A 25,429-nucleotide genomic window follows, 5' to 3' on the forward strand; every position below is an offset into this window, starting at 1 on the left:
TTTTTTTTTTTTTTTTTAATTTTGCAAAGATTTCAAACAAACTTCTTTCACGTTGTCGTTATGGGATATTGTTTGTAAAATTTTGAGGAAAATAATGCTTTTAATCCATTTTGGAATAAGGCTGTAACGTAAAGTTGCCATTTGCTATTTCTCACAAGCAGCATAGGCATATTTAGATGTAAACAGCCCAAAACACATTCTGCTATGTATAGGGATACAACATGTGAGACTTTTTCACAGCCTAGATATAGAGGGTTTCAAATTCCAAGGTGTTCGCTGTCTAATGTTGCTGAATATTTTTTTACTATTGATTAGTAATTATCTATCTTTATGTATTTTTCAGCTGAAAAAACATGCAGGCATTTCTGAAAGGAGGTACATCTATAAGCACCAAGCCCCTCAAAGAGAAAACTTCTGCAACCAGTTCTGGAAATACCAGTGATGGGAAGAAACCTAAACCTGTCCCATGGGTGGAAAAATAGTAATGAATTTTACCTTTTATATTTCTTAAGTAAAAGCATCTTGGTAGCTTATTTAAAGTTTATCTATAGCCAGAATTTATTTTAGTTTTGGATAGTGTGTGTAAGGTTAAGAACTCGTCAGGTTTTACTACCATCCAGGGCTTTGTTAGGCCGGCCATACACAGAGCGAATTTGGTTGCAGGAAAGAAAGTTGCTGGATTCCCCCATCAACCTAGTGTGGATGCAAGAATCCCTCCTGTCGGGCCATTTTTCTCTTCCGGCAGTAAACTCCAAATCTATCAATCAAGTTTCTTCATGTGGCTATTGGGCTGTTTCTCGGTGAAGCACCCTTCTAGTTAGGGTGTAGGTCAACCCTAGGTTTCCACAGTGATCTACCCATCAGTCACAGGCAGCTGACAGGTAGATAACAATCCCTCTGGTGACTAATGCACAGCTACACAAGCAAATGGCCCTGTTTGTGTAGCTGTCTAGCGTGGCTCCCTGCTGGCTCCTCCTGTCCATCTCAGGGTGATTGTTTGTGACATCACCTGGGATGGACAGGAAGGGAGAATTGGAGGAGGGGCCGGCAGGGAACAGTGCAGCAGAAGAGGACTCATCGTAGCCGCTTCACTGCTTAGCTGTGCAAAGGAGATCAGCGCTGCCCTGCCATGTGCCCTGATGCCATGTGCCCTGATCCCATGTGTGAGGTGCTCTGATCCTATTAATTCCCATGCATTTTACAGGGTTCTAGAATCACAGTGGAGATGGGGAGGGGAGGTGTGCCCAGTAGGTGGCTGGGGAGTCCATAAATACCCTGGGGCCTAGAGCAGTGTGTGTGGGTCTTGTCCTGCAACAGAAGTCCCCTGCCAGGAAGTTTACAGGAGACGACGTTTGAAAGTCATCGACAGTGGGCCTATTCCCAAATTCTGGTCTGGGAGGTTCTTATGGTCTGGAGAGTACCTAGTTGAAGTTAGGTGAGTGTCCAGCTGTCCTCTGGTATTGAGTATATGTCTTCTTCACTTAAGAGTGGCTGGTGGATATCGGGAGGAGGCCACTGATGATCATGTGGCATTATAAATACAGTCCTCCATTTTGTGCCTTGGTGATTGTGTGCAGTTCTCAGTTCTTCGAAAGGAAGTCCTGGGCGTTTTTCAGCCAGTAGTGAATCTTGTTGGAAACACTGTGTCAAAGTGTGAAGAGAAGTGTCCTCTGTCAATTCAGTTTCTAGGGGTAACCCATGCTTGCCTAGACTGCTGAGCTGTTTAGGAAAAGAAAACGCTGTGTGCCTGGCTGTATCTGCGGCTCCTTCGGGGGTGCTCTACATCAAGTTTATCAGATAGGTAGCCCAATGATTAACAGAGCTTACATAACAGGCACACACTGAAAACTGGGCAGAGCGCTATGATGCTACTCATACTGAACATAGATTTAGTGTTTATATACACTATGGCTTTTTCACACCAGCCTGAAAGCTTTGTTACCCTTTTCTGAATTATCTCCAGTTCAAAGATATTCTTCCTAAGGATTAGTGACCAAAACTGGATTAAATACTCAAGATATGGCTGATCGAGTTTTGTGCAGTGGTAGAATTATAATTTCTCCTTTCATCCTTCCAGGACGGCCTACATTTGAGAGATTGTGGCTCCGCCTCACAGGAAACACAACTAATTTGCAGCTGTTTAAAAGGGTCCCACCCATCCTTGAGCTTCAGTTCAGTTGTGTTTCCAACCTCACATCGGAACGTTTGTTTTTTTACTTATCTAAGGCAAATAACTGGCTGAAAGGTACCCCTGGAAGGCAGCTTCGGTTGGCCTAATAGCAGGTTCCTCCCTAGCTGTGTCCTTGAAACAGGAGCTTTCAGGTCGCCAAACATACCAGGTAGTGCGGTTTGCCTTACAGTGAAGGTCCCTCATACCTGAAGTCCTGTTGTCTCTGCAGGAAAGTCTCCTCCATTAGCTCCTCTAAAGCGGAAGGACTTCGCCGGAATTTCCTCGCCAAGGAACGCGCCGCAAGCCTCGCTGTGAAGACCGGACAGCGATACCCGGAAGAGAGCGCAGCATGGAGGAGACGCCGGGTCCATGTGATGTTCATGGCAGAATCCCCAGCTACGAAGGGGCTGTAAATTGCCCAAAAAGAGACCAAAGCACAACGCATCCCTTAGGGGTTATAAGTCGATACACAGGTGGCTGCAGGGACATGAGACCGGGTAAGTGAAAGTTACCGGATAATGGGGCCTACTGCTGCATTCGGTTTAGGATCAGCAAGCCTTTAATTGTTCCCTTACTGACAGCCCTGTTAACGATCTGTGTCTGGGAGTAGCACATATGTTAAATAAGAGAGCGAGTTAATCACTTTGTTTCTCTCTTTTATTGTTGCAGGTCGTTCCTCGGCCCAGAAGGCCTCTGTCAGACCCTCCTCTACTTTAATAGCACAAACATGCTGGAAGTGCGGTACTGTGGAGTAGTCTGTTTAAACCTTGCAACACAAACCCTTTGAGCCATACAGGTGTGGTCAGAATCTCAAGACATTTCCTCTGCGAACAGGAATGAACGAGATCCAAGGAAAGACACTAGCCAGCCCAGGTCCTTAAAAAATGAGGGCTCGGGCGGTAACAGATTTAAAGAGAAAAAAGTTCCTAAAAACTGACAAAAATCTCTTTTTCCTGGAAACTGTGGGTAGTGGGCTATGCTCGTAAATAAAGATTGCGGGATCATGAGCCAAGACCCAATCAGGCTAAACACAGTAGGTGTGTGATCCTTAAAGCAGTGTACACCACTCAAAGGATCCCTACACCAGCCTAGAAGGTACAAGGACTTGGGGCACCCAGTCCAGAGTTATTTCTATTCACAATCACTGAAATATATCATTTTTCATGAATAGATTCGCTGGTAAAATTCTCTACCGATTAATTGGCCTACACACTATAAGATTGTCGGAAGATTTTTTCCGTTAGACTCGCCAAACCATTTGATATGGGAGCAGATCTGAAACACTTTCAATTTGTATGCAATGGCAGGCCCTTGCACTACATTGAAAAGGGTAAATCTGAAGGAAATCTACCAACAAAAGTTGGATGGTGTGTTTTCAGCTTTAGACTGACTGGGGTGTGGTGATATCTGGCACAGGTCCTCTGACTCATTATCTTGATCAGCTGTAGTTGCAAGTTAACCATCCCCACCTAAAGTGGCCCTTGTTAAAAGGAGGCATGAATTGCTAAATTCTTATAGTGTGGTTACAGCTATAGCAGACACCTGCTTACTATCTGGCCAAAAAGATTTTGGAATTCAGGAGCTTACTAAATTTATCTCGGTAATTAAAAGCTCACAAGACATCTTAAAGTTCCCTGTCCATTGTTGGGGGGGTATGATGTCGTACTTAACAAGACTCAGCTGTTCAGTCAGTTATAGCCTCTGCAAGAACAGCGACTCTCATGAATACTGCTAGGAGAGCAGTGTGTGCAAAGCTTATGAAGGAGATGTCTCGTCCAAATTAAGACTTTGTGCCTGGCCTGGCAAAGGATCCTTTTTGTGTGATCAAGGCCTGAAGGATGTTTATCCTCAGGGAACAGGTTATCCCAATTTTTTTCCCGCAATGGAAAAACATCTCAACCAGCCCTTATATCCTCCAGATCATTCAGAGAGGATACAGACTGAAGTTTTTTCTTCTCAGCCAGTGGCAGAGATAACTATCATATCCCTCAAAGAAAAACCCTGTTAAAGGGGATTCAAGAGTGGATGGAGCAGAGGGTAAATACCCCTGTACCGTGAAATCAGGTCTTCAAAGATTTTTGACTCTCGCGCATTGTGGTACAAACCCGCAAATAGATGCCGTCGGTTGTATATCCCAGAAAGCTAAACAAGTGTATGGTATACAAAAGATTCTCAATGGAGAATATTCAGGTAGTCAAAAAAATCGGGTAAGAGATGGTGTTGTATGACTACTCTGGATTGAAGAGACGCTTACATGCAGGTTCCAATTCATCTGGAACTCTAAGCATTCCTAAGATTCGCAGTGGAGACTGCAAATAGGACAGCGTCATCTGCAGGGCCCAATATGGATCCCTTATTTGGGCTATAAGTTGACCCTTTCAAAAACCGCAAAACAGGCGGACACACAAAAAGTGATGTCAGTCCTACAGCCGGCAGGGTGGCTGATAAATGAGGAGAAATCCTCAATAGAACCGGCTCAGGTTCAAGTCTGCCTGGGGTATAAGATAGATTTCAAAGAAACTGTTTTTCCCAGAGGAAAAGAAAAAGTGATCTCGGCGGTGGAAAATGTCTGTTTTCATCCTCTGTGTTTTCAGGGGACAGAGCATGAGGATGTTTGGTCTGATTACAGCTTGTATCCCAGCTGGAGAGTGGCCCAACTACACTCACGAGACCTTCAATATTTCCACCTGCTCTCTTGGAACAAGAGACAGAAGTCCAAATCTATTCAAACAATGCTACAACAGTAGCTTACCTGAATCGTCAGTGGGTGCCAGCTCAAGGACCCTATTAATAATTAGCTCAGGAGGCACTGAGCTGCGCAGAAAAGAGAATAATTTCTCTATGGGTGTAAGGCAGCCATAGCTTGCAGGAGCCATGGGAGACTTCCTGAAAGGCATAGGTTCGTATCCCTGTGTCGGCTCTTACCCGTGAAGGTACCACAACTCGCAGGTTAAGTACTCTGAAGGCCAGTGATGCCATGGGAGACTTCCTGAAAATGTGATGTTTAAACTTCACATTGGCACCTTGTGACAAGTCACTTTATAAAAGGGAAGGACAACTGGGAAGAGGAGTTCCTCAGTCGTCATTCCATCAAACGGACAGAATGGGAACTGAATCCCAGAATATTTCAACTTCTAGTCCAAATGTTTGGTCAACCGGAAGTGGATATGTTTGCCACTTGACAGAGCAAAAAAGTAAACCAGGTCCTCGCCTGGACATAACAAAACGATATGGTAGGCTTGGATACCCTAGCACAGCCATGGCACGCTAGGCGAGCATATGCCTTTCCTCCTCAAAATCTGATTCCAAGAATCATACAGAGACTCAGTGGATGGCTGCAACTGCATCTCATAGTGATTGCCCCTTGGGGGCCAAAGAGAACGTGGTTCGCGACTGATATCCCCATCAGTGACGGCTCCCTGGAAACTAACAGAGGTTCTAGATCTGTTAATACAAAGGCCTCTTAGTTCACCCCAGGCCACAGGTTTTTCAGTTAACAGCCTGGGTAGTGAGCGCCAAATCCTGAAGGGAAAAGGTTGTTCAGAGTCATTGATACCCTCCTTCCAAGTAGAAAGCCAGTGTCTAGGAAAATTTATTCCAAAATCTGGAAAACATTCTGTACTTGGCAGAGTCAGAAGAAAAAATTCCTCTGCCTCAATCCCCGTTATCCTGGAAATTTTACAGGATGGGGTAGATAAGGGGGTGCCAGTTAACACCCTTAGAGTACAGGTAACGGCACTTCTGTGTTCTTAGATAAAAATCTGGACAAAGAGCCTTTTCTAATTAAAAAGATTGGTTAGTTCAGGGATGAACGACCCCGATCAATAAAGCTAATGTTTCAGCTCGGAACTTAACGCAAGTACTAGAGACATTAGCTAGTGAACCCTCTGTACCTTCAGAGAAGGTTACTCTAAATATTTTGGCAAATAAGCTAACTTGCTTTCGGCAATTACCACAGCTAGAAGAGTGGGAGATTTACAAAAGTTCGTCCATAAAGGAACCCTTTATGCTAATTCTCTAAGACAGAGTGATTCTTAGACCAGACCCACTGTACCTACCCAAGGTAGTTTCTTCTGTTCACAGAAATCAAGAGATGGTCTTGTCACCTTTTTGTGTGAAAAACCTAGCTGATCAAAAGAACGGAAATTCCATTGTCTGGATGTAAGGAGGTGTCTTCTCACAAGATCTGGAAAGAACCAAGGGGTTTAAAAGGTCTAGCCACCTGTTGGTTCTACATTCTGGACCAAGAAAGGGATTGCGAGCATCAAAACCCTCGATCTCGAGGTGGATTAAGCAAGCCATTAGCATGTCATATAAGGTGTCAGGTAAACCCACACCCGCAAAGCTAAAGGCACATTCCACAAAGGGCATGGCAACTTCCTGGGCCGAAAAAGCCGGAGCATCCTAGGAGCAGTCCGCCATGTATCCATCTGGTCCAGTCAAGATGCATTCCTAAAACACTATTGTGTGGAAGTACTGTCGCAACAAGACCTTGCCTTTGGCAGAAAGGTTTTACAGGCAGTGGTCCCGCCCTAAGGTAGGCCAGTATGGATTCCTTTATCATCCTCTCAAATGTAGGCCGTCCTGGAAGGATGAAAGGAGAAAACTTACCGTTAGTGTACTGGTAACGGCCTTTCTCTTAATCCTTCCAGGACGGCCGGCCTACTTCCCGCCCAAGATGGTGGTGAGTTCTAAAAAATATGTATATAATGTATATGTATATATGTGTAGCTGTATGTTATTGAATAACTATATTCCTTGAAAGTTCGGTTGGAAACTACTTTTCTATTACTGAAGCTCAAGGATGGGTGGGACCCTTTTAAACAGCTGCAAATTAGTTGTGTTTCCTGTGAGGCGGAGCCACAATCTCTCAAATGTAGGCCGTCCTGGAAGGATTAAGAGAAAGGCCGTTACCAGTACATTAACGGTAAGTTTTTATCTCTTGCTTAGATACTTAAACAAGTAAAACATATTAGAAATCGCAGCAAACTACATGAAAAGTGCAGCTTACATCTCCAGTCAGCTGGCACCCACCAGTGTTTTAACCCGTGACTCATCTCTGCTGTCAGCTGGGGGACTCCCAGTACCTGCCCCCACCCCCATGTGAATGAACATGGGGTATATCATTTATTTTTAATGTAATTAGGACAGAAGATATAAGGTGGACAGTGTAAACAATCCCTCTTTATCATGGCTAAAACATACAATCACAAATCGTGTGTGTGTGTGTGTATATATATATATATATATATATATATATAAATTTTTGTGAAGAATCAACAAGTGGGACACAATCATGAAGTGGAACGAAATTTTATTAGATATATTAATCTTTTCTAACAAATAAACTGAAAATTTGGGCGTGCAAAATTATTCCACCCCCTTAAGTTAATACCTTGTAGCGCCACCTTTTGCTGCGATTACAGCTGTAAGTCGCTTGGGGTATGTCTCTATCAGTTTTGCACATCGAGAGACTGAAATTTTTGCCCATTCCTCCTTGCAAAATAGCTCGAGCTCAGTGAGGTTGGATGGAGAGCGTTTGTGAACAGCAGTTTTCATTTCTTTCTGCAGATTCTCGATTGGATTCAGGTGACGGTCTGGACTTTGACTTGGCCATTCTAACACCTGGATATGTTTATTTGTGAACCATTCCATTGTAGATTTGCTTTATGTTTTGGATCATTGTCTTGTTGGAAGACAAATCTCCATCCCAGTCTCAGGTCTTTTGCAGACTCCATCAGGTTTTCTTCCAGAATGGTCCTGTATTTGGCTCCATCCATCTTCCCATCAATTTTAATCATCTTCCCTGTCCCTGCTGAAGAAAAGCAGGCCGAAACCATGATGCTGCCACCACCATGTTTGACAGTGGGGATGGTGTGTTCAGGGTGATGAGCTGTGTTGCTTTTACGCCAAACATAATGTTTTGCATTGTTGCCAAAAAGTTTGATTTTGGTTTCATCTGACCAGAGCACCTTCTTCCACATGTTTGGTGTGTCTCCCAGGTGGCTTGTGGCAAACTTTAAACAACACTTTTTATGGATTTCTTTAAACAATGGCTTTCTTCTTGCCACTCATCCATAAAGGCCAGATTTGTGCTGTATACGACTGATTGTTGTCCTATGGACAGAGTCTCCCACCTCAGCTGTAGATCTCTGCAGTTCATCCAGAGTGATCATGGGCCTCTTGGCTGCATCTCTGATCAGTCATCTCCTTGTATGAGCTGAAAGTTTAGAGGGACGGCCAGGTCTTCGTAGATTTGCAGTGGTCTGATACTCCTTCCATTTCAATATTATCGCTTGCACAGTGCTCCTTGAGATGTTTAAAGCTTGGGAAATCTTTTTGTATCCAAATCTGGCTTTAAACTTCTCCACAACAGTATCTCGGACCTGCCTGGTGTGTTCCTTGTTCTTCATCATGCTTTCTGCGCTTTAAACGGACCTCTGAGACTATCACAGTGCAGGTGCATTTATACGGAGACTTGATTACATACAGGTGGATTCTATTTATCATCATTAGTCATTTAGGTCAACATTGGATCATTCAGAGATCCTCACTGAACTTCTGGAGAGTGTTTGCTGCACTGAAAGTAAAGGGGCTGAATAATTTTGCACGCCCAATTTTTCATTTTTTTTATTTGTTAACAAAGTTTGAAATATTCAATAAATTTCGTTCCACTTCATGATTGTGTCCCACTTGTTGATTCGTCACAAAAAATTAGTTTTATATCTTTATGTTTTGAAGCCTGAAATGTCGTGAAAGGTCGCAACGTTCAAGGGGGCCGAAAACTTTCGCAAGGCACTGTACCTTCCTAAAGCACTATCGTGTGGATGTACTGTCGCAGCAAGATCTTGCCTTTGGTAGAAAGGTCTTACAAGTAAAAAGATAAAGCTGCGCTAAAAAATGAACAGTACAAATGAGTGAACAAAACACAGAAAAATTATATAAGTGACAGTGCACAATGAATAATTAATATTAAATCCCAAAACAGGCAAATTAGAAAATGAATAAAAGTGCAAATGCAGTAAACACAACTAAAAAAGTCCCAAATCTCTGCAAAATTGGTGAAATATAGCAAACATCCTCCACCAATAGGAATAGAGTTGTAGTCCACTGTGCTCAGTACACAGACACACTCATGCGCTTACCAGAGATCATAAGAAACGAGCCTGAAACCATCAATCTTATTCAGGTCGACAAATGAGTGGATCAGAACCAATTGCAGGGAAGGTCTGTGTGTGGATATGTCACCTTCAGACGTTACATGCCCACAGCGATATCCTCAAAAATGACATGCAGAACACAAAAGCCTCCATAGCGTAGTATTGTAAAACCAACGTTTAATAGTAAAGAAGAAGTACACTCACATTTACGAGATAAAAAAGCGCTTGTATCAGATAGCCGGCAAACAAAAACACTGTCGCCCGTCCTTCCGGGTTGTTGCGTGGTCCCGCCCTGAGGTAGGCCAGTATGGATTCCTTTATTATCCTCTCATATGTAGGCCGTCCTGGAAGGGTGAAATGAGAAAACTTACCGTTAGTTTACCGTTAACGGTCTTTCTATGAACCCTTCCAGGACGGCCGGCCGGCCTGCTTCCCGCCCGGAGGTGGTGGTGAGTAAAAAAAAAAAAAAGAATGTGTGTGTATGTAACTGTTAGTTATTGAATAACTGTGTCCCTTGAAAGTTCAGTTGGAAAGTTACTTTCTCTTACGTCCTCCGACAGTCGCCGCCCCTTCATATTCGTCACATATGGGGTATTAGACTTTGCTCCGAAGGAGTAGCTAGGCAACAGAATATGTTAACAATAAAGCTTTAACATATCCCACCCTCAAGGGGTGGTCCCCTCAGTCAATACCCTCCTACTTCCTGCAACCATATCTCAGTTTTAATGTCTAGCTTGTCAGGAGTGGCTGGCTCTTTCTGTGCTGGGACTTTTTGTCCCAGACTCTTTCTTCTTTTTAATATTTTGTTTGAGTTTTCTCTCTACCTTTATTTAGCTGTTATTTTTGTCAGCATTAGTTAGTTCTTCGGACGAAGAGGATCATGCGGACTGGGTCTCGGGCTGATCCCCCTGATCGCAGGTCGTGGGTCAGTGGCTTCCCAGTCTGCCATCGAGCGTTCAGCCAGGTAACGCTCCTGGCACAGTGAACGACCCATCCCTGTTCGGTGCAGGGATGATTGGTGAGGTGGCTACCTCACCGGACGCTGTGCGGTTTCTGAACCGCCATTGTGTGCGTCTTGAATTGCGACTCTCCCTGCCTCATGTGCAGCGGCTTGTTCGCCTGTGCGGGTTCCCCACGCCATGTGAGGTAAGTGTATCTATGTGGGGACCTGTCTGTCTGGGGGGGGTCTCAGTCTGGGACTGTGTAACCTGCCTTTAATCACACTGCTTGTCTCCCTATCTCTCGGCTGCATGCTGTGGGCTGCAAGGGGGGGGGGGAGCTGTATGACACTGAGTATGTCAGGCTGGGCAGTGTGAGGAGCTGTGTGCTGTGGGGCATGTTTTTAATGGCATGTTGGGGCATATACAGCGATCGCTGAGGCGATCTAACATGTATCCATATAATGGGATAAAATTGTGTGTCATTTTATGCACTGTGGAGCGGCGATTTCGGCGCCAAACGACGCCATTTTTCCGGCGCCCGCTCCGGCCGCATGGTTTACATGCACGGCGGCCATTTTCTTGTAGCCTCCATAGGCTTACATAGAGCGCCCTGGCAGCATCACTTCCTCTCTCCTGGAAGCACCGATCGAGGCAGCAGCAGCAGCGGAGTCTCCTCAGGTTTTATCCTTCTATTCCTGTGTTCCATTGCCTGTATTCAGTCTGTATATTCCCTGTGGGGGTCTCATTGTGCCTGAGTGTGGTGCGGTGGGCTGCGCTTGCCGCGCTTGCTGTAAGGGGGCAGTTAACCCTTGGTTGTCTGGCATACAGGGGCAATGGATTCTCAGGAGGGCAAGTTTCCCACAGTATTGGTGGAAAGCCAGGGGACCGCTGTTTCCCCCCCAGGGGGGGATTTAGCCACTATTGTGGCTGGCCTTGCTGCACAGGTGCAAATGCTGGTGGCTGCTCAATCTACTAAACGGCCCAGAGTTGCTCTGTCCTCTGATTCTGAGGGTGAAGGTGATGGGGCTGTTCTGGCAGGGACCCCCCTATCGGGGTCCCGCTCCTCTCTTGATCTAGTGGGGTCTGAGGTAGAGGCTGAAGTTGAGGGGGTTGATAATTCTCCCCCTGGCTCGCCTGAAGAGCTTGCAATCATGGATGAGTTGATTGCTTCCATTAAGCAGACGCTACGTTTGCAGGACGAGGTGTGTCCCCCGGCTGCCTTGGCGGCTTATGGGACGCAGAGAAAACGCAGGACGCCGCAGGTTTTTCCCTGCAATGCTGATTTTCAGCGCGCTGTTAAGGACCAATGGCGCGATTTGCGCAAGCCTTTTGCGGTACCAAGTAAATTTAAGCTGCGTTATCCTTTCTCGCCTGCCACTGATGAACGGTGGTGTGTGCCTCCGCCAGTGGATCATGCTATTGCGGTTTTGAACAAAGCCACTGCGATCCCTGCAGAGGGATCCCCTGTTTTCCGTGATGCCACGGATAGGAGACTGGAGTCTCTTGCCCGTCATACTTATTCTGTTACGGGTTCTATGCTTAAGGCTCTGTTTGCTTCTCTCATGGCGGCCCAGGCGATCGCAAGTTGGACGCAGATGCTTAGGCGCGTCCTAGTGGCCGATTCGGCCTCGGCGGCGACCCTGGATATGGTGGATCAGATCCACCAGGGTGTCATGTATCTGTGTGATGCGGACCTGGACCTGATTCCGTTGGCTGCGCGTGTGCACAGCGTGGCGGTGTTGTCTCGCCGCCTGGTTTGGTTGAAATGTTGGTCGGTGGACCAATCTTCACGTAAAACCTTAGCCAATCTGCCTTATGATGGGTCTCGCCTTTTTGGGGAGTCCCTGGATGTGTTGATTAAGGGGATTACCGGGGGTAAGAGCACTCTCTTGCCCCATTTCCCCAAGGCTAAGGGGGCTTCTGGGAAGAAGCATGCTCATTTTCGGCCCCCTCAGGGGTCCTTTCGTGCCTTTCGGCCGCACTACAAGGGCAAACCGTTCAAGGGCCAAGGCTCTCAGAAGAAGCCCTGGTCTGGGAAACAGAAGTCCGGTCAATCCGGACCTGCGGCCCATAACAGTTCGGCCTGAAGGGGCGCCCTCACCCAGTTTTGGGGTGGGGGGACGCTTGCTCGGTTTTCTTCAGCCCTGGTTGGCCCGTGTGAGGGACAGATGGGTTCTGGAAATCGTTCGATCTGGTTACAAGATCGAGTTTCTCTCTCGGCCGGAGAGCAGATTTTTTCCCTCAAATCTTCAACTGTCTCCAGAGCGCCTGCGGGATCTGCACCTGGCGGTGCGGGACCTGAGGGCTCAGGGAGTGGTGGTTCCGGTGCCTCATCGGGACAGATTTCGGGGGTTTTATTCCAATCTGTTCACCGTGCCCAGGAAGGAGGGCAAGGTTCGTCCGATTCTGGACTTGAAAGCTCTGAACCGCTCTGTGCGGGTTCGCAAGTTCCGCATGGAATCCCTGCGCTCGGTGGTGGCTGCCCTGGTTCCGGGGGAATTCATGGCCTCCATCGATTTGAAGGATGCGTACCTTCACATCCCCATATTCGAGGGTCATCCGAGGTACCTTCGATTTGCCATTGCGGAGGATCACTACCAGTTTGTGGCGTTGCCCTTTGGGCTCGCCTCGGCTCCGCGGGTCTTCACCAAGGTGCTTGCACCGGTTCTGGCATTATTGAGAGCCCAGGGCATTTCTGTCCTGGGGTATCTGGACGACATTCTGGTTCGGTCTGCGACCAGACAGGGTCTGGAGAAGGACCTGTCTGTCACAATGCAAACTCTGCAGGAGTTCGGTTGGACGATAAATGTTCCAAAGTCGACACTGAGTCCGTCGGTTCGTCTCCCCTATCTGGGAATGATACTGGACTCGGTGCAGGCGAAGGTCTTCCTGCCGGAAGACAAACTCAGGACTCTTCAGGAGGAAGTCAGGTCCCTCAGGGACGTTCCACACTCGTCTCTGAGGACGGGTATGAGATGTCTGGGATTGATGGTCTCGGCCTTCGAGGCGATTCCTTTCGCGCAGTTTCACACGCGGGGTCTCCAAGCGGAGATCCTGTCCAGGTGGGACGGGCGACCTCAATCTCTGGATCTTCAGATCTCGTTGAGTCATCGCACCAGGGAAAACCTTCTGTGGTGGCTCCAGTCCCCGTTGGTGTCCGGGGGCAAGTCGTTTCGTCCGATCTCGTGGACGATAATCACCACGGATGCCAGCCTGTCGGGCTGGGGTGGTGTTCTGGGCGTTCTGTCCGCCCAGGGGACCTGGTCGGAGGGGGAGTCTTCCCTCCCGATCAACATTCTGGAATTGCGTGCTATAAGGCTCTGTCTTCATCGCTGGACGGACCGGCTGCAGGGCTGCCCGGTTCGGGTGCAGACGGACAATGCCACGGCGGTGGCCTACATCAACCACCAAGGGGGCACCAGGAGTGCCCGAGCGGCTCGAGAAGTGGCCGACATTCTGTCTTGGGCCGAGACTCATGTCCCGGCGATAACGGCGGTTCACATTCCGGGAGTGGAGAACTGGCAGGCGGACTATCTGAGTCGCCAGACCCTGGATCAGGGGGAATGGTCTCTCCACCCGGCTGTCTTCCAGATGTTGTGCGCGAAGTGGGGTCTTCCAGATGTGGACCTGTTCGCGTCTCGTCTCAACTACAAGGTGAGAAGGTTCGTGGCAAGGACGCGCGACCCTCGGGCAGACGCGTCGGACGCGTTAGTGGCCCCGTGGCATCAGTACAGGCTGATGTACGCGTTTCCACCGATTCAGTTGCTGTCCAGGTTCCTTCGCAGGTTACACTCGGAACGCAGCACGGTGATTCTTGTGGCACCGGACTGGCCTCGCCGGTCCTGGTACGCAGACCTCGTGAATCTGGCGGTCGACGCCCCTTGGCGTCTGCCTCTTCGAGACGATCTACTGTCTCAAGGACCGATTTACCATCCTGCTTTGCAGTCGCTGGCTTTGACGGCCTGGCTGTTCAGACCGAGGTCCTGAAGGAGAAGGGTCTCTCTCCAGAGGTCGTTCATACTTTGATCAACGCGAGGAAGTCTTCCTCGGGGAAGGTTTATTACCGTACTTGGAAGGCCTATTTTGCCTGGTGTGAGTCCAGGGGGTTTTCACCCCGCACGTACTCTGTTTCCCGTGTGCTGTCTTTCCTTCAGACGGGTGTCGATCAGCGTTTGGCGCTGGCTACGATAAAGGGTCAGGTGTCTGCGCTGGCCGTTCTGTTTCAACGTCCCGTGGCTTCCAACTCCTTGGTTGGCACTTTTATTCAGGGTGTGCGGCATCTGGTTCCTCCTAGGAGGGATCCTTTGCCCCCTTGGGACTTGAATCTCGTTCTATCTGTGTTACAACGTGCTCCTTTTGAACAGATCAGGGAGATCTCGTTGTCTATGTTGTCCAAAAAGGTCGCCTTTTTGGTGGCGATCACTTCGGCTCGCAGGGTGTCGGAACTGGCGGCTTTGTCCTGCAAGTCTCCGTACCTGGTTGTTCATTTGGATAAGGTGGTCTTGCGACCTAATCCTTCTTTTCTGCCGAAACGAGTTTCGGAATTCCATCTTAATGAGGATATTGTTTTGCCTTCGTTGTGCACGAAGCCTAAACATCCGAAGGAGGTGAGATTGCACTCTCTGGATGTTGTTCGGGCGATAAGGGTTTACCTTAAATCGACTGAGTCTTTTCGTAAGACGGACTCCTTGTTTGTTCTTCCAGAGGGTCCTCGGAAGGGCATGGCGGCTTCGGCCTCTACCATCGCCAAATGGATCAGGCAGACCATTGAACAGGCCTATGCCTTGCAGGGGAAGGTTCCCCCTGTGCCTGTGAAGGCGCACTCTACTAGATCTCTGAGTACGTCTTGGGCCTGCCGTCATGGGGCTTCTGTAGCCCAGGTGTGTAAGGCGGCGACTTGGTCGACCGTGCACACTTTCACAAAATTCTACAAAGTAGATGTTCAGGCATCGGCGGATGCTTCCTTTGGCCGCAAGGTTCTTAGTGCGGCTGTTCCATAGGGTCCCTTGTTGGGGACTCCTGGCTGTTGGGATAGTTTTTTGTATCCCCTGGTTTTTTTGTCTTTTCCTGGGTTGTTGCTCCTGTTGAGCACTTATTTTTGCTGTTGCCCAGCTGGTTTCCTTCCTTTGGTAAGGTTCCTTTCTTTGATGTGGAGACTGCGTTGCCTTTCGGCGCGGATGCGTTTCCCACCCCTCATGTTTGCACTGCTTTGGGACGTCCCCATATGTGACGAATATGAAGGGGCGGCGACTGTCGGAGGACGTAAGAGAAAACGGAATTTTTGTAAAATCTTACCTGTAAAATTCCTTTCTCTGAGTCCTCCGACAGTCGCCGCCCCCGCCCCTCTTTTGGGGTTTGAATGTATACTCTACTGCTATTCCACTAAAACTGAGATATGGTTGCAGGAAGTAGGAGGGTATTGACTGAGGGGACCACCCCTTGAGGGTGGGATATGTTAAAGCTTTATTGTTAACATATTCTGTTGCCTAGCTACTCCTTCGGAGCAAAGTCTAATACCCCATATGTGACGAATATGAAGGGGCGGCGACTGTCGGAGGACTCAGAGAAAGGAATTTTACAGGTAAGATTTTACAAAAATTCCGTTTTTCTATTACTGAAGCTCAAGGTATGGGTGGGACCTTTTTAACAGCTGCAAATTAGTTGTGTTTCCTGTACGGTGGAGCCACAATCTCTCATATGTAGGCCGTCCTAGAAGGGTTCATAGAAAGACCGTTACCGGTAAACTAATGGTAGGTTTTCTATAGTCATCTCAGAAGCCACGCCCCCCACAGTTAGAATCACTCCCCTAGGCTCACATTTAACCCCTTTGATCACCCACAGGGTTAACCCCTTCTCTGCCAATGGCATTATTACAGTAACAGTGCATATTTTTAGCACTGATTACTGTAGTAATGTCACTGGTACCCCCAAAAGTGTAAAAAATGGCAGGGATCCAATCTGTCCGCTGCAATGTCGCAGTCCTGCAAAAAATCGCAGATCGAAGCCATTACTAGTATTAAAAAGAAAAAAAAAAACACTAAAAATGACAAATCTTTCCTGTAGTTAGTAGATGCGATAACTTTTGCGCAAACCAATCAAAATACGCTGCTTGCGATTTTTTTTTTTTTTTTTTTTTTTTTTATTTCTTTACCAAAAATATGTAGCAGAAAACAAATTGGCCTAAAATGTTAAAAAATTTAGATTTTTACATTTTGGGGGGTCATAGCAGAATGTGAAAAATATTGTTTTTTTTTTTTTTGTTTTTTTCAAAATTGTCGCTCTTTTTTTGTTTATAGCGCAAAAAATAAACACACAGGTGATCAAATACCACAAAAAGAAAGCTCTATTTGTGGGGAAAAAAAGGACATAAATTTTGTTTGGGTACAGAGTTGCATGACTGCGCAATTGTCCGTTAAAATAACTCAGTGCCGAATCTCAAAATAGGGCTTGGTCAGGAAGGGGGCAAATCCTTCCGGTCTTAAAGTGGTTAAAATGTTCATACTCATGGGAAAAAAAAAAAAAAGTCCCAGCTTTTAACCACTTTACCACTAGAGCACAGGTGTCAAACACAAGGCCCGCGGCCCGAATGCGGCCCCCCCAGGCCATTTCATGTGGCCCTCGCACCTCTCATGCAGCTGTGGCAGCCCCCTTGTCTCTGCCCCCACCTTTTCTCTGTAGTCGGTAGCAGAGAGGACAGAAAGCAGCTGCAGAAAGGCTCGTCTTTGCCCCCCTCCTCCTCAGCAGTCCGCATCAGAGAGGAGGGCAGAACTCCTCCTACAGATCCTGCACCTCTCTGTGCAGCCGCAACACCACCCTGTCTCTGCCTCCCCTGGTCTCAGCATTCAGCAGACTCTGGAAGCTGACTCCAGCCCTTCTCTGGTTCTCCTCCAGACCCTGCACTTCTTCCCAGATCCACCCTCTGGTAAGGGGGTGCATTTTGATGCAAGGGTGTAAGGGGGTGTGTGGTGCTCTGGACATCTAATCTTACAGATATAACCGGCCCTTTGAGGGAAACCATAATGCTGATGCGGCCCGCGATGGAAGTGGAGTTTGACACCCCTGCACTAGAGCATTTTGCTGTCTTACGTCTGGGCCACTTTTTGTGATTCGGCGCTGTGCAACTTTAACTGACAATTGCACGGTCGTGCGACGCCGTACCCAAACTAAATTTACGTCCTTTTTTTTCCCACAAACAGAGCTTTCTTTTGGTGGTATTTGATCACCTGTGCGATTTTTTACTTTTTGCGCTATAAACAAAAAAAGAGCGTTTATTTTGAAAAAATATTTTTAAAATTTTTTTATATGAAATTTCCCCCAAAAAAGATGTAAAAACCAATTTTTTTTTAAATTTTTGGCCAATTTGTTTTCTGCTACCCATGTTTGGTAAAAAAAATCACAATAAGCGTATTTTGATTGGTTTGCGCAAAAGTTATTGCGTTTACTAAGGGAAAGATTTCTGTCATTTTTGGTGTTTTTTTTTTTTCTTTAACGCGTAATGGCGGCGATCTGCGATTTAGGAGATCCGCCCGCTTGTGTTTACACAAGCGGGCGGATCTCCACACTAGATCCCTGACGATCGGGGAAGAGCGGCGGCGATCGCCGCTGCTCCTCCCCTGGCCCGACTCCCGCTGTGACTGAAAACAGCGGGAGCGAGCCTCCGGCGGCGAGAAAGGGGGAGTGTCTTGACGACGTAGTACTACGTCGTCAGACGATAACGAGCCACTCTGCCGCAGTAATATTACTGCAGGCAGAGGTAAAGTGGTTAATACTACTTTAACGGAGTTGTAAAGGCAGAAGGTTTTTTTTCCTGGAAAAAAAAAATTTAATTTGTCATTTTTTTTTGCAAATTTTGCTGCCGGATTCCTCAGGTTCGGTATGGACCCTGCAAGCCATGTGTCCCCACCTGACCCCTTCCCGGAGGCCGCAGGGCCTTCCGGATCTCCACTGCCCGTCACTGCCTTTTCAGCGGTTCGGGAAGCATTTGGGCCCGGGTGGAGGTGGGAGGTGCGCTAAAACGTTTCCCCACCTACCCCTGCCTCATCTGATGTCTCGCAATTGGAGAAGGCGTCGGCGGCTGCACCTAGGGCGCAGGTAGCATCTGGCACACACATGCCATCCGGAGCAGCTTATTTTGCTAACATGCTCATGTAGGATGGGTCATTGTGAGACGTTCCCCTGGGGTGTCTAAGCAGCTGCTAGACGTTACCCTTTTGGGGAGTCTCTGGTACACAGGACTGTTCCGCCTTTGGTGGGCGTACAGTCTCTAGCTGATTAGGACTACCGTTGCTCCAGTGGAGGAATCCCCGTCCTTTAAGGACTTGGGGGATAGGATGGCACGGGCTGTGGCCTGCGATCTGTACTCCCTGGTGTAGTCTGCACTGGGTACAGTGTTTGTTTTCCCTTGCCACACAGACTCTGCTCGATGGGCGGAGTTCCAACACCATGACTTGGTGTGGGGCAAGTCCCTCTTGCCCTGGGGCACCAGCTGGCGCAAGGGCTGCAATTTGCTTGCGATGCTGCGCTGGACGAGGCACCTTTGTATGGGTCACCTGTTGGTTTCGGCGCGGGTTGTCCGGCGTATCCTTACCGGAGGGTTGGTCTGCGCATCACACTTCTAAGAAGGCCTTAATGGATCTCCCTTTTCACGGGATCACCTGTCTGGCGCTACCCTGGATGACGTTATATAAGGGTCTCATGGGGGGAAGAGTGCTTTTCTTCCACAGGCTAACAAGGGGTAAGGGCCTTTGTCACAGAAGGGGTTCCTCCCTTTCGGCTCACAAGCAGTTTCTTCGTCCCTCGGGGACAGTCGATGTGGCGAAGTCCTTCAGGACTTCCTCGGGTGTTTCCAAAAGACCCTGGTCTGGCGAACAAGGAATTGTTTTTTTCCAGACCTGCGGACAAGGCCTACTCGGCCTGAAGGTGCGCCCTCACCCATATAGGGGGTGGGGGGCGTCATTGCCGATTCTTGGACCTGGGGCTGGCCCGGGTCCCAGGCAGCTGGGTTCAGGAGGTCATGCAGTCCAGTGCAAGATCGGATTTCGATCCATTTTTTTTCCGGTAAGGTTTTCCCTTCCAAGGTACGGCTGTCCCCCGCTTGCTGGCGCTCTGTGGGGCAGTTCAGGATCTGGTTTAACAAGCTGGACCTACTTACCCTTTTATGTTTCTGTGCGGATCAACAATTCCAGTTTGTATCGGTTCGCACGATGGTGGCTTCCCTACATCTGGGGGATTCCTGGCCTCCGTAGACATCAAGCTGCCTACCTTGACATCCCGTTATGTTCTGGACAACTACGGTTCTCCATTTTTATTTATTTTTTTTGCTGTGGGGAAGGATTTCTATCAGTTGTGGCGTTACCCCTTGGTCTCGCTTCTGCTACTAGGCTCTTCACAAAGGTGTTGGCTCTGGTCCTGGCGCTGTTGCGGCAGCGGGGCGTTTCGGTCCTGGTTTCCTGGTCGATCTGCTTCTCCATTTGGTGTCCCCTGCAGTGCTAATAACAGAGTAGGAAGTCACCATGAGACCTCTGGAGGAGTTCAGCTGGGTTCTGAATCTTCTGAAATCATCCCTGGTCCCTTCCATGGGACTGGAATATCTGGGCCTGACTTTGGACTAGTCCTCAGTCAGGGTGTTTCTCCCTCGGGGGGGGGGGAACCTTTTGGAACTTCAGACTGCGGTTCGGCTGTTGCTGTCCCGCACTTGGTCTTCCCTTCGGACCGGCATGCGAGTTCTGGGACTGCTGGTATCGTCTTTCTAGACGTTCCCTTTTCGCTCAATCACTCTCTGGGTTTTCCCCAGACGGCAATCCTTCTCGAATGGGACTAGAATCCAGACTCTCTGAACTTACAGGTCCGGGTGACCAGGGGGTCTTGTTCTGGAATCCTTTACTCCCCCTTTTTACTGGAGTCCTCGGCAGGTTCTCTGCTTCGGGAGTATGGTCTCTGGAGGATCCAGGTTACCGATTACTATCCTGGGGTTGAGAGCGATCCGGCTTTGCCTAGTTCACTGGTTCGGGCACCTGCAGCTGTCCGGTGCACGTTTAATTGACTATGCCTCGACCATGGCTTATGTCTTGCACCAAGGGTGTGCTTGCGGCCTTTGGTGGGACCATTCTTCATTGGGCAGAGCGCCTTGTTCCGGCTCTCTGCTGTTTCCTTTCCAGGTGTGGAAAAATTGGCAGGCGGATAGCCTCAGTCGACAGGCCTTGGATGCAGGGGAATGGTCCCTGCATCCGGAGGTGTGTTCCAGCAGTTGTGCCTTCTTTGGGGGACACTCCAGACGTGGTCCTGTTGGCGTCGCCTCTACAGGATAGTGCAGAGGTTGTGGCCCGCTCCCCGGGACCCTCTGGCGGGTGCAATGGTGGCACCATGGGTTCTGTCATAGGCAAGAACTTTCGCTAGGTTCAACGTGAACGATGCTGAGAAGTTTGGCATGGTCATCTGTGCAGGCTGACGCTGGCATGGTCTTGTAAGAGTGCTCACGGATGGGCCAAGGTCAGTATTAGCTGCCTTCTGCTTTTCCTCCTCTTGGGTTGCTGCCAAAAATCCTTTGCAGGATTGTGGTGGAAGGGATTTCGGTCATTCTCGTGGCTCCATACTGGTCTCGCCGGGCTTGGTACGCCGACCTGATCAGGCTTGCCACTGACGCTCCTTGGAGAATTCCTCTCAGGGAGGGTTTATTATCTCTGGGGCCAATCTCCCATCCGGCTTTACGATCGCTTGGCTGTTGGACAGAGGATTGTCTGCTTCAGTGATTCCCACCCTGCGTAGAGCTTGGGAAGCGTCTTCTAGGATGATTTTTTTCATCTTATGAGAATGTTGTGTATTTTGTGGTGTGAGTCTCCTTGGGCTCGCTCTTACTCGGTGGCCCGCATCTTGGCTTCCTTCAACTAGGAGTTGATCAAAAGTTGGCCTTGAGTACTGTCAAGGGTCAGGTTTCAGCTGTGGTAATTTTCTTCCAAAGACCATTGGCCGCCCGTTCCCTGATGTGTAACTTCCTCTAGGGGGTTCGACACTTGGTTCTTCCAGTGCGAACTCCGTCACCAACTGGGGACCTTGATTTGGTGCAGTCGGTTTTTCAAGACCCTCCTTTTGCGAGTATCCCTCCGAAGGCGGTTTCTAGTGTTCACTTGCACGAGGACATTGTATTGCCATCTTGTGTCCTAAGCCCCCTCATCCTATGGAATGTGCGCTGCATACTCTGGTTAGTTTGGGCACTCGAGGTGTACTTGGCGACTGAGTCTTCCGGTAAATCAGGTTCGCTCTCTGTGCTCACGGATGGCCCAAGAACAGGGCTGCCTGCGTCTGTTGCGACTGTTTCCAGGTGGCTCGGACAGTTGGTGGTGCAGGGTTCTTCAATTAAGGGTCAGGTCCTACCTTTCCCTGTTTCGGCGCTTTCTACTCGGGTGCCTAGTGCTTCCTGGGCTTTTCGCTATACAGGCATCTGTGCTTCAGGTTGAAATCAGTTTCATGAATTTAAAAAAAAAAAAAAACAGGGCTCTGGAGTCGGAGTCGAAGAGTTGGAGGAAATTTTGGGTACCTGGAGTTGGAGTCGGCAAACAATGCACCTACTCCTACTAAATTTACATTGTAATTAAAAAAAAAAAAAAAAAAAGCAAGTTTAAATGTCCCAATTCACAAAAAGTTATAATTAATGACTTAGTATAAGGAAACTTACAATTGAGGAGGCCAAATGTAAAAAGGAAAAACTACAGAAAGTTCTGAAAGGACATTTTGTCTTCCTTAAAATGGATGCATGCACACCTCAGAGTCAACTATTTTGCTATTAATGTTAGATTTGTGGATGAAAATAACAAAACAATAACACGGACCCTCGGATTAAAGGACACTCAGGCATATCACACCAGTGATTACCTTCAGAAGTTAGTGGAGGGTGTTCTAGAAGATTTTGAAATGACAAAGGAACAGATTTTATGTGTTGTGACAGATAACGCTTGTAACATAAGGAATAAAAGAAGAGTGTGGGACTTTAAATGAGGTTGACTAGACAAGGAAATTTATTACAAAAATACAGAAACATATGAAGATATTGTTACAGAGACACACACAGAGATATAACAACCAGTCATGGTACAATATTGGTACAAATAAATAAAATATTGTATAATACAATATTCCTCGGATCATATGCGGATCTCTCTGAAGTAAATAGGTACAATAAAACCTCATGCTCTGTGTGCTCACAATCAAAATATGTCATAATACATTAAAATATCTGAGTAATCGTAGGCTCGACGCGTTTCATGGACCTCCGTCCATTCATCAGGAGCTTTGATATGTCTATAAAGTGAAAATATGGATTACATTAGTATATTAATTGCATAATGAAATAATTTGGAAGGTATATAAAAGAAGACACTACCTTATGCAGTGTCAGGATTAATGAGCTGTCCAATCTGGGAATGAGGGACCACAGGGGACCCGGAGAGAGCCTGATCCGGGGCTGAGGCGCGGAATATGTCCAGCAAAAGGACAACAGGGGGGGGGGGGGGGGGAGAGGACCATCACCACGACGTCTCAAAGGACTCCTGGTGTGTTGCTTGAAATTATGTTGGTAAAGGCACGTTGTAAGCCAAAAGGCGGGGTCTGTAGGTATGTATAAAAAACATTCAATAACTGTACTGGAAAAATAAGATATGCTGAGAAAGCCATCTCAGAAACAAAATTGTCAACAATATTGAATACGTATACTCAAATGAATAGACCCAAAACAAAATAGTGCCGGTAAAAAAGCCAATAGAGAAGCCACCAAGGAGATATGAATAAATGGAAAAAGCCAGGGCTTGCTGGTGAAGCCCAAAAACAAAATAGTGCCAGTAGAGAAGCCAGTAGAGAAACCACCAAGGAGATACAAATGGATAGAAATAACTAGGGCTTGCTAATGAAGCCCATGACTAAACCCAGTTGTAAGGGAAGGTGAAAGGAGGGAAAAAGAAGACCAAGAGGGGGGGAGGGGAGACACCCCTAATGCAGAGGGAGGGTACCTGTAAGGAAAAGTGAGTGACAAGAAAGTATGCCAAAGAAAATCCACAGTGAAAGTGTGCTGCTGATTAGCATTGTAAAATGTGACAATTGATCCAAGCGTGAGAAGAGACATACCCTAGCAAAAAGGGGAGTGCACCAAGGAATTTATTGAGGGGCTGGGAAAGGAGATGCAGTGCGCTGGAAACCCAGTGTGACAGAGATGCAGTGTGCTGGAAAGCCCAGTGTGACAGAGATGTGCTGGGGAACAAGCATAAGGCGAAATGGTAATAAGGTGTGAAGCTGTGTGAAAGAAAGGGTTTTATCTAATTACCCAAGGTTTGTAGCAGGTATAGTGTGCCTGTGAGAGTGAGGGTTGGTCCGGTCCTATCCGTGTCCGCAGTTGCTGGAATAATGCCACGCCAGCGCCATGCTGGCGTCAGTCTAAGTAGGCGGCCGGGGAGCCTCCCATATCCGGTTATGTAAACCGGACATGAGTAGGCACGACGCCAGCATGGCGCTGGCGTGGCATTATTCCAGCAACTGCGGACACGGATGGGACCGGACCAACCCTCACTCTCACAGGCACACTATACCTGCTACAAACCTTGGGTAATTAGATACAACCCTTTCTTTCACACAGCTTCACACCTTATTACCATTTCGCCTTATGCTTGTTCCCCAGCACATCTCTGTCACACTGGGCTTTCCAGCGCACTGCATCTCTGTCACACTGGGTTTCCAGCGCACTGCATCTCCTTTCCCAGCCCCTCAAATTCCTTGGTGCACTCCCCTTTTTGCTAGGGTATGTCTCTTCTCACGCTTGGATCAATTGTCACCTTTTACAATGCTAATCAGCAGCACACTTTCACTGTGGATTTTCTTTGGCATACTTTCTTGTCACTCACTTTTCCTTACAGGTACCCTCCCTCTGCATTAGGGGTGTCTCCCCTCCCCCCCTCTTGGTCTTCTCTTTCCCTCCTTTCACCTTCCCTTACAACTGGGTTTAGTCATGGGCTTCATTAGCAAGCCCTAGTTATTTCTATCCATTTGTATCTCCTTGGTGGTTTCTCTACTGGCACTATTTTGTTTTTGGGCTTCACCAGCAAGCCCTGGCTTTTTCCATTTATTCATATCTCCTTGGTGGCTTCTCTATTGGCTTTTTACCGGCACTATTTTGTTTTGGGTCTATTCATTTGAGTATACGTATTCAATATTGTTGACAATTTTGTTTCTGAGATGGCTTTCTCAGCATATCTTATTTTTCCAGTACAGTTATTGAATGTTTTTTATACATACCTACAGACCCCGCCTTTTGGCTTACAACGTGCCTTTACCAACATAATTTCAAGCAACACACCAGGAGTCCTTTGAGACGTCGTGGTGATGGTCCTCTCCCCCCCCCCCCTGTTGTCCTTTTGCTGGACATATTCCGCACCTCAGCCCCCGATCAGGCTCTCTCCGGGTCCCTGTGGTCCCTCATTCCCAGACTGGACAGCTCATTAATCCTGACACTGCATAAGGTAGTGTCTTCTTTTATATACCTTCCAAATTATTTCATTATGCAATTAATATACTAATGTAATCCATATTTTCACTTTATAGACCTATATCAAAGCTCCTGATGAATGGACGGAGGTTCATGAAACGCGTCGAGCCTACGATTACTCAGATATTTTAATGTATTCTGACATATTTAGATTGTGAGCACACAGAGAGCATGAGGTTTTATTGTACCTATTTACTTCAGAGAGATCCGCATATGATCCGAGGAATATTGTATTATACAATATTTTATTTGTATTTATTTGTACCAATATTGTACCATGACTGGTTGTTATATCTCTGTGTGTGTCTCTGTAACAATATCTTCATATGTTTCTGTATTTTTGTAATAAATTTCCTTGTCTAGTCAACCTCATTTAAAGTCCCACACTCTTGCTTTTATTTCTTATGTTTAACCACCTCCCACCCGGGCCATAGTACATATACGGCCGGGTGGGAGTCTCGTCCTTCTGAACGGACGTTCCGGAACGTCCTTCAGAAGGAGCGAGATCGCGCCGCCGCGGGCACGCGCAGCGGCGCGATCCCGATGTGCCTGTGTCCCTCGGACACAGCGCAACAAGATGCGTCAGGAGGGCCCTGTGATTGGCCCTCCTGATCACATGACGGCTGTGTCCAAT

General features: G+C 47.6%; 1 protein-coding gene across 1 annotated transcript in view; it reads left to right on the forward strand.

Moving 5' to 3' along the window:
• Positions 1–352: 352 nt before the first annotated feature.
• RFC4 (replication factor C subunit 4) overlaps positions 353–25,429 on the forward strand; it is a 115,986-nt gene continuing 90,909 nt past the window's right edge. The window contains exon 1 of the mRNA XM_082251384.1: positions 353–481. Coding sequence (XP_082107510.1) covers positions 354–481 — 128 coding nt within the window. The 5' untranslated portion in view covers position 353. The remainder of the gene's footprint in view (positions 482–25,429) is intronic.

Source organism: Pelophylax lessonae, assembly GCF_965119305.1.
Source record: "Pelophylax lessonae genome assembly, chromosome: 3".
NCBI lineage: Eukaryota > Metazoa > Chordata > Amphibia > Anura > Ranidae > Pelophylax > Pelophylax lessonae.